The sequence below is a fragment of the Dioscorea cayenensis genome, chromosome 6, assembly GCF_009730915.1.
Source record: "Dioscorea cayenensis subsp. rotundata cultivar TDr96_F1 chromosome 6, TDr96_F1_v2_PseudoChromosome.rev07_lg8_w22 25.fasta, whole genome shotgun sequence".
NCBI classification, from domain to species: domain Eukaryota; kingdom Viridiplantae; phylum Streptophyta; class Magnoliopsida; order Dioscoreales; family Dioscoreaceae; genus Dioscorea; species Dioscorea cayenensis.
The window spans coordinates 20,880,878-20,890,709 of record NC_052476.1 but is presented as its reverse complement, the minus strand read 5'-3'; the positions used below and the strand labels follow the sequence as shown (position 1 = coordinate 20,890,709).

The following is a 9,832-nucleotide window of genomic DNA, read 5'->3' as shown; positions in this document are numbered from 1 at the left end:
TTTCAAATAAATATTATTTGAAAATTTTATTAATTAAGATTTTATTAGTAATAATTAAGTGTCAGGGTTAAGATAAAAAACCCACAGTTAAGCAAACTAGAAGCTATAAAAGCCATTTCACTTCCTCAATCTCTCTCTCTCTCTCTGTTTTCCTTCTCTCGGAGCTCCTCCACCGATCTCGATGAAGGTCCTCTGATCCATCGCCATGGCGAACTATCTCACCCCGTTCCAGACCATCAAGAGCTCCTGTGATCGTCTCGTCATCGCTGGTACAAACCCTAACCCTAATCATATCCTTCCCGATCTCAATCTCTTGTAAGAAACTATTCAAATCCATGACCTAATTCTAGATCCACGATTCGTTTTCTTTTTGATCTCCTGGCTCATTTGTTTGATTCTTTTGCTTGGTTAGTGGAGGATGTGAGCGATTTGTGGCCTAGCGTGAAAGAGGGTTTCGAGCAGCGATTGCCATTCAGGAAAGGCGTGCTTGAACAACAAGACTCGGAATCCTGTGAATGTGGAGCAATTGCCGGCTGAATTCATATTGACCACTGATTCGAGGCTGCGCAGTCGGTTCCCGCATGAGCAGTCGGTGTTTTGGTTCCGGGAGCCATATGCTACTGTTGTTCTTGTTACCTGTGAGGTATAACTTTTGTTGATCCGATTTGTTAATTCATTGGAAGATGGCAACTATGCTTACTTGAAAATGTATGCATTTTTGTTGGTTGATATGTTTGTGATCAGGATCTTGATGAATTCAAGACGAATTTTGAAGCCGCGTTTGAAGTTGATTGTTCAGAATGATGAGAAGGAATGGTTCATTGTTTTTGTATCAAAGGCTCATCCCAGCAATGACCAGGCCACGAAGATGGCGAAGAAAGTATATGCAAAGCTTGAAGTTGATTTCAGCTCGAAAAAGAGGGAGAGGTATAGTGTGTATTGTGTGTTTGTGTTGTGTTATAATCCCTCGTTCATTTTGCTTTTAAAATTTGACTTCTTTTTCTGAAGCATGCCTCTTTATCATACTCGGAAAAATCAAGTTCTTGATCTGTTATGGCGTACTTTACATTGTCCAGGTGTTGCAAGTTAGATTTACATGGAACTGAGTCCATTTTTTGGGAAGATTTGGAGTCCAAAATGGTGGAATCAATCAGAAACACGTTGGATAGGCGTGTTCAATTTTTCGAGGAAGAAATTCGTAAATTAAGTGAACAACGTTACCTGCCTGTGTGGAACTTTGTTAACTTTTTTATTTTGAAGGTAGTTCACTCGTGAATTTGCCTTGTTGCTTTTATTTTGAAATCAATTTTTGATGAAGTGTCTGTCTGAACATTGTATTTTATTTTATTTTATTTTTAATTAGGAAAGCTTAGCTTTTATGTTTGAGATGGCTCATCTTCATGAAGACTCATTACGTGAATATGATGAACTAGAGCTCTGCTACCTAGAAACAGGTTAGTTTGTTTCCCCTATTTGGTAATTGGAAATCACTCCTGCATATTATATACCATTCTTCCCTTGTATTGTTTTGAGAAACTGGTACTATATTAGATGCTTCTCTTTGGAACTGCAACCATAAAATTTCTTGATCATGCTATATGACTGTATTGTTCTTTATTGACATAGCTAACTTAGTTGGTCCTATGCAGTAAATACACCTGCTAGGCAGAGGGATTTTGGAGGATTGGATCATGGCGATGATCAGGCTGCCCTGCTGAATCCTGTTTTTAAGCCATTGACTCAGATCGTTCTGGATGATTCTTTTAGAGAGTTTGAATTTAGACAATACCTCTTTGCATGCCAATCAAAGGTTGAACCTTATCTACTTTGTTTTGATCAAATTTATTCGGAATTATTTCCATATGATTTACTAAGTTAATCTTCATCAATATCTGAATAACTTCAGGAAATTCTTGTCTTACAATTGTTGTAACATGATGTCTGAGTTGAGTAAGATACAGTGCTGAGATTGTTACTAATTGCTTTGTGGTCCTCATATCCCCCATTTAGCTTTGGGGACACCTGAATCTGCACCAACAACTACTACCCACAGCTTGCATGTACTGCTTTTATTTGTGTGGTGTATGATCTTTGCTATCATATTCATTTTTCAGTTCCCACTTTCATAATCACGAGTATGAGAAAAGTTAGTTGACAGTAAGAGATTTTTGAATATACGAAGATTACATCTTTGCTTAAAATTTTGAAACATCGGATGGTTTGAATTTTCCCATAATTCACCATATCTTATTCTAAGGTACCATCTTTACGTAATTAAACCTTGTATCTCATTGCTATGACTGATTGACTGTCTATATTCACTGTGTTAATTTTGGGTAATTGGGAATCTGTGGCATTTCCCATTTTGGAGCCTACATATGATACACTGTTGGATGATTAACTAGTAGCTATTTTTTAATTGTTACTGGATTTTTTAGCCCACCTTAGTTTTTTTTAAAATGGTTACATCTTTGCTCAAATTTTCAGCTATTATTCAAACTTTCTCGTCCAGTTGAGGTTGCTGCAAGAGGCTATGCGTTTATCATCAGCTTCTCAAAGACGTTAGCCCTGCATGAGGTATGTGATATACTCTTCCATTCTTTTGTCTAGATTTTTATCTGTTCTAGTGCTCACTTATATTTTTACACTATTTATCCGTTCTAGTGCTCACTTGTATTTTTACAGTAGAGATTTCATGAATGGCTTATAGACTTATAGTCCTACTTTGAAAATCTTAGTGGTAATTCCTGTCTTCGATCTTTACTTTTCAGAACTATCTTCCATTTTGTTTGCGTGAAGTATGGGTAATAACTGCTTGCCTTGCTGTAATCAATTCAACTTCTTCCCATTACAATGGCGGAGTTGTGACCCCTGATGTTGAGAAGGAGTTCTACCGTCTGCAGGGTGACCTTCATTCACTTTGTCGGATTAAGGTGAATAATGACTTTTCTCTAAGAACTACTTGACATTTAGTCCTTTTCTTTTATGTTAAGGTTGACTAGCATATTGCCATTTGTATATATAAACAAGTTAGCTAGATTATTATTAATAGGCAACAAATTTTTTGTGTTTTGGCACTTGAGTTTCAGGAATCTTACTCATATGTTGATTATAAGAGTTAGAATCTTTTAGATTCTAGGCTTCACTTAAGTTTAACTTCTTGATAATTGATTTTTCCAATTCCAGCTGCAATTAACTTTTTTTAGCTTTATTTTTTTTTCTTGTTTTTGTTAATTTGTTTTGAATGTAATCCTCAAGTTGTTTCATGACAATGAACACTATTGCCTTTTGGTGGAATGATCATCAGACCTTTTATTTACTTCCCATCTTAGCCACATGAAGTGGTCCAGTCTGTTTGCTTGATCAAATATTAGTTCTCTTGTTGCAAATCTGTTGCAATTGAGGTTGTTTTGTGAAGTGATTATGCTGATTCATATGGCAGTTTATGAGACTCGCATATCTGATCGGATATGGAGTGGAAATAGAAAGAAGCCCATCTAATAGGTATGATAGTCAATTTTTTTTGGGCAAATACATGCTATCAAAGCTTTCCACCACAGGCGGGAGGCATTTATTTTCTAGTTTTTTTTTAATTTTATTTCATCAGCTGCTTTTACTTGATTACTGCCACATCAGGCTTTATCTGGACACTGATTGAAATATTTTCTGTTCAGTGCCTCTTTAAGCATGCTACCCTGGCCCAGGCCAGCAGCTTGGCCAGTAGTTTCCCCTGATGCTTCATCTGAAGTTTTTGCAAAGGAGAAGGCAAGTGTTTTTTCTTACCATAATTAAAAATCATTCTATTGCTATCATTGGGCTGCTATTTACATGTGAACTAAACTGTGTTTCATGCAAACCAGATTTGATACTTCTTTTAAATAATTTGTAAAGAACTTGAAGAGATTAGTTTGAACTTGTTAAGGTAATGACCTAAATAAATATGAATTATGAAAATGTGGAAGTTATATGGATTGTTACAGGTTTTGGGTGAAGCAGAGATAGCTGTTAGATGATAGGGTTATTGGATATGATTGAAAATCACACCAATCTTTATTTAATTTTTGAATTTGCTAGGCAGGAAGCATCGAATACTGTGGAACTTATGTGAGGAAGTTGGTAGTCTGAAACAATGTAGTGTAAGAATGATATCCACACTAGGGCTTATGGTGTATCATGAAATTCTCAATGTTTATGCCCATGTCTGGAAAGACTAGATTGCTGGCAATTTTATGACACGTTGGTTGCTACTTCTGAGATGGTTAACACGAGGACCAAAGACTCCCTTGTCTTGTAAGTCCAGAAGCAATGTTGTTCACAAGTTTTTGCTATGGTGGGATATTGTGCCAATATTGTCTTTGGCTTGCTAGATTGTTAAAAAATTGAGAAAATATTGCAAATTGAAGATATTATAAAATATTTTTTTATGTTAATGATTATTTATTATTATTATTTTTTTTAGCTGATGTTTTTTCAGAAAGAAAATTTTAGCTTCTGTTGTGGCTTTCGAGTTGCTCAAGTTTTGCAAAGAATCTTTTTAATTTCTTCATATCTTTGCCCACCTATCATCAATTTGTTACATTCTCATCCTTCTTTTAATTCTCTTATCAATTATTTGTGACATTCCTATCATTTATGTTTATTGAAGCTCAGAGTTTACCTTTTCTCACAGATAATTCTTCAGGCAAATCCTAGGGCAAAACACTTTGACATTCAGAGAAAACCTTTGCCGTTGGAGCCATCTTCACTTTTACGAGAGGCTAATAGACGGAGGGCTTCTCTTTCTATTGGAAATGTTTCAGAGTTGTTTGATAGTCATCACAGTGCTGTTGATGGGTAATGAATATGAAGATGGATTTTTTCCCCCTTTCAGAAATTTTGTTAGACTTAAAGATTTGGTATATGGGCAGTTCAGGTGCTGATGGAGTTTCAAAGTTTCCCCCTTCAAGTAAGACTAATCCAAGTTCTATGTCAAGAAATTTCTCGGGCCCAGTAAACTTTGAGAGCTCTTCCCCAACACTTGACCGACCAATGAGACTATCAGAGATCCATGTTGCAGCAGAGCATGCCTTGAAACAGACAATTTCTGACCCTGACCTACTGAAGTCACTCTCAACCTTGCAGGACTTTGAAGTAAGTAAATCCCATTTGTTGATAAAATTTCATCACACATGTAATTCAGTAAGTTCTGTTTTCCATTTCTTAAACTTGTTTTTTTTTACTTTTTTTTTTATATTTTTTATTTTTGCCATTTTTCTAACACCACAGTATCCTTTAGTATTTCACTCTTCAAATATTGGAAGGTCTGTTTCTTCGATATTTTTCGGAAAAGTCATCTTTTGCGGTGGTTTTGGATTGAAGAAGTGGAGAAAATGGAAATGAAAAGGCAGAAAATTTGTTTTCTATAGTTGGTCAAAGAAAATTGTATTAAGTGGCAAATGATGAAAATGTATTGCTAATGTTAGTTGTTTCTTATCCTTTCCTTGCCACCATTTTCCATAACCATAACCTTTAGGAGGTGGCTGGCGAAGCCATCTTCAGTTAGCTGTAAGTAGCTTCTAAAGTTGCCATGTAGACTTGGAATTTTTTATGTGATGGAAGGCAGGATTTATTCAACTCCTGAGATCAATATTTTACAAATTTTTTCTTGTTGGACTCATTTTGAAGGACCATTCCTTATGAAGTAATTTGTGCTGTGCTAATTGCCAATCCTAATAGGTTTTAGAAAAGAGCTTAACTTACATGTTTTCCCAAAAAAGATTTTATCAAGAAAATAGTTAACTAAGGATTTATAAATTCCTGACAGTGGACTTGGAGAAACTTGTGACACTAAATAATTGTGGTAGAGAATGTGAAATACAATTTCCTTTATTACCTTACAATGAATTCTATGTACTTTCAAATCCCAATCTTTTTGATAGTCTTTGGTATTTGGTTTATAGATTCATAATTAATTAGAATATTTGACTGATTTGCATGTAAGAAGGGTGAGTAATATATAAGCTTTATTTCTTGCAGCAAAAGTACATGGAGCTAACTAAGGGAGCTGCAGATAAGTACCATAATTCCTGGTGGAAGAGACATGGAGTTGCCTTGGACAGGGAGATTGCAGCCTTATGCTTTAAGCATGGAAATTTTGACCTAGCCGCGAAATCATATGAAAAAGTTTGTGCTCTTTATGCTGGTGAAGGATGGCAAGACCTTTTGGGGGAAGTGCTTCCTAATCTAGCTGAATGTCAAAAAATTCTTAATGATCAAGCTGGTTACCTATCATCTTGTGTTAGGTTGTTATCTCTGGATAGTGGTCTATTCTCGACTAAAGAAAGGCGAGCTTTTCAGTTGGAGGTTGTTCGTCTTGCTCATAGTGAAATGAAGCATCCTGTACCCCTCAATGTCTCATCACTCATAACTTTTGCTGGAAACCCTGGCCCACTGCTTGAATTGAGTGATGGCGACCCTGGTACACTCTCTGTAACTGTTTGGAGCGGCTTTCCTGATGATATCACCCTGGAATCTCTGAGTATGACGTTGGTAGCCACAAATAATGTGGATGAAGGTGTTGTTGAGGTATATTTGAAGCTATTGTCTTCTTTTTTTATGTTTTTTTTATAGATGCTGTAGTTGCTCTCCATACATCAAATTATATCAAGTTAACTTTAGGCCTATTTTGGTTGTTGAATATTTAATTTCTGAAGCACCTGACTGAGATTTCCATTCTTAATAATGTACTCTTTAAAACTTGAAATTTTCATTATTGCTTTGTCCTTATTTTTGGTAGGTATGAGAAGCTGTTTAAGAGGCTGTTTAATAGGGTTATGACTTACATTCATTTTGTAGGCTATAAAATGTCCGGATGCCCCTGTCTTAAATCCAGGCAGAAACACTGTTACACTCACCTTACCTCCACAGAAGCCAGGCTCTTATGTATTGGGAGTTCTTACAGGACAGATTGGACACTTGACTTTCAGATCTCATGGATTTTCAAAAGGTGGCCCCCCTGATAGTGATGATTTCATGAGTTTTGAAAAACCAACGAAACCTGTTCTAAAGGTAAGTTTTTGTTGTCTTCCAGGATTTTTGTAAAGTATTTATAGCTATGGACTTATTCACTAGTTTTATTTGCTAGGAAATGATGGACTAAATCATAGATTACTTCTTTGGCATGCATGTAATTAATCTGTTGTTGCATAGGTGTTCAAACCAAGACCTTTGGTTGATATTACTGCCGCCATTTCATCTGCGCTGTTAATGAATGAACCACAATGGGTTGGGTTGATTGTAAAGCCGATGAATTACTCTCTCAGAGGTGCAATCCTACATATAGATCCAGGTCCGGAATTGATGATTGAGGAATCTCACATGATTGAGATTGAGGACTACACAAGTGTGATGGAGCGGATGCCACAGATAACTGAGAGCATCACCTTGAAGAATCTTTCAACCATTAGGACTGACAAGTCTGAGCAATTGCTGCTTGAAAATGGTAAAATAACGTTGCCAGATTGGGCAAGTGATATAACCAGTGTCTTGTGGTTTCCTGTCCGTGCTGTAGATGACAGGATAGCAAGAGGAACATCTGCAGGTTCAGTAATTATTATCAATCTGCATTATCAATAACTTAATGATGCTATGTTTGAGTGCCTGGTTGTATTTTATTTCTATTGTTTTGCTTAGTGTATCCACAGAGACAAAGTGTGGTGGATGGGATGAGGACAGTTGCATTAAAAGCTTGTATTTGGAGCATTCCACAACCAGATATTTCGAGAGGTTTATCTTCTGTTTGGATCATGGCTATGTTGTCACTAAATTGTATTCCATGTTGAAAACTATTTCTGACTACCTCATGGTTGCTCTGCAGGACCATTGCCATACATTTCACCAATCCATTGCATGTTAGCACACGTGTTGTAGATAAATGTAATGATGGCAACTTGCTTTTGCAGGTATGTTCTTTTGAAATTAATACTTTTTAGAACAATGAGCACATGTATATATATATATATATATATTGATCATTTGTGATTAACATATATCCCTGTCTGAGTGTTTGTTTTGTTAAGCAAAAGACATGCATACACATCTCATCTTCTTGAAATGTTGAAAGTTTGCAAGTGATATTATCTCGTTTCTATCATCCTGACACCGATTTATTATTTTATTGCTTCCCATGGATAAATATGAGTTTTTTTTCCAACTTCATGTATGTAGGTGATAATGCACTCTCAAGTGAAGGCTTATTTACACATACATGATGCATGGATAGATCTTCAAGATGGATTTGTTCATAGCGGAAAAGGTGATGGAAGACCAATTGCAAGTTTCTTTCCATTGATCATCTCTCCTACTTCTAGGGCAGCACTATTGTTCAGCATCCGATTAGGGAGCTTGACGAATGGAGGTAAATAACTGTATTTCATTTGAAGTCCATGACTGTGGCTATTACATCTTCAACTAATACAGTTCTAACTTTTGTGTCTTGGCAGATGAGGCTGGGAATATGCCGGCTGAAAGTATATTGAATATCAGATACGGAGTTGCTGGTGACAGGAATGTTGGAGCACATACACCTGTATCAGCGAAAACCGCAGCCGAGGGGGAGCTGCTTTTCAAGAGCACACTTTTCTTACAACGGCCTGTACTCGATCCATGTCTTGCAGTTGGTTTTCTTCCGTTTTCTTCAGATTGCTTAAGAGTTGGGCAGCTAGTGAGTATGCAATGGAGAGTTGAAAGATTGAAGGAAGTCGAGGAAAGCCCAGGCTCCCCACTTGATGTAAGTTCATCAAATCTCATTTCTTTGAAAATAAATTTTTTTAAAAAAAATTTATTAACATACCTGAAAACTTTAGTATGATCATTACCTTGATGATCACTCTATATCCAAGTAGTCAGGATGAACTACTACTGTATGAAATATCATCTCCCCTGATTCCAAAAGCAGGTTATTAATTTGTCCTCCCTATCACAACCTCACATGTATCCCCAGATTTCTGTTAATCACAGCATTAGAAAATGAACATCATACGGAGACATGTGTCAAGCTGTGACAGGAAGGACCAGGGAATACCCTGATTCTGGAATCAAACGAAACGAGATGAGATCATGTGAACCAGGATAATTTGTGATATATGCTTTGAGTGCAAGTATTGATCATCATATGTAATGTGATGGTGTCACAGGATGAACTATTGTATGAAATAAATGTGAACCCGGATAACTGGATGATAGCTGGGAGGAAAGCGTGGCTTTGTATCTCTATCTACAATGCAAGGTTGAATAAAACTCCTTTCTGCGCTTTAAAATTTAGTCAAGTTTTTTGAATCTTAAGATTGTATTCTACATATTGGTCTTTGTATGCGGTTTGATAAATCAGTTGAATTTGGCAGGGTCGAGGATAGTGATTACGGTCACCTTTGTGCCACTGATATCTGGATATGTTCGACCACCGCAACTTGGTCTACCAGATGTGGATGATACTAATATAAGCTGTAATCCTGCAGGACCTCACCTTGTTTGTGTCCTCCCTCCTGTGCTTAGTTCTTCATTCTGTGTGCCAGCATGAGTTTTATTTATGTATTGAATTTGTTATTATCACTTCATTTTTGTCCTTTGGTTGTCGCAGGAAGGACAAATTCATTGTGTTTTACTTTACCACCTTCGGCACATTCCTTTGTATTAATTAGTATTTGCCAATGAGTATATCATTGAGTCTCGTTATCTAAGTTGAAAACATATGATAAAGTAGTGGTTTTTCTTTGACATCACTCTTGTTATGGCACTGATTTTTTTTTTTCTTTTGAGATGTGATCAAAAAGCTAGAAACATATGAGAGGTTTTA

General features: G+C 36.4%; 1 protein-coding gene across 1 annotated transcript; it reads left to right on the top strand.

Moving 5' to 3' along the window:
- The first annotated feature begins 129 nt into the window (after positions 1 to 129).
- LOC120263402 (trafficking protein particle complex II-specific subunit 130 homolog) lies at positions 130 to 9,753 on the top strand. The gene is given in 25 exon segments (XM_039271288.1): positions 130 to 269; positions 413 to 477; positions 479 to 643; positions 745 to 762; positions 764 to 927; positions 1,077 to 1,260; positions 1,364 to 1,454; positions 1,650 to 1,810; positions 2,488 to 2,577; positions 2,772 to 2,933; positions 3,443 to 3,504; positions 3,675 to 3,765; positions 4,670 to 4,833; positions 4,908 to 5,130; positions 6,016 to 6,564; positions 6,835 to 7,047; positions 7,189 to 7,579; positions 7,672 to 7,721; positions 7,723 to 7,775; positions 7,856 to 7,940; positions 8,206 to 8,395; positions 8,481 to 8,767; positions 9,174 to 9,230; positions 9,232 to 9,265; positions 9,381 to 9,753. Coding segments are annotated over 25 exon segments (3,789 nt in total). The 5' UTR covers positions 130 to 205; the 3' UTR covers positions 9,557 to 9,753.
- Positions 9,754 to 9,832: the final 79 nt, after the last annotated feature.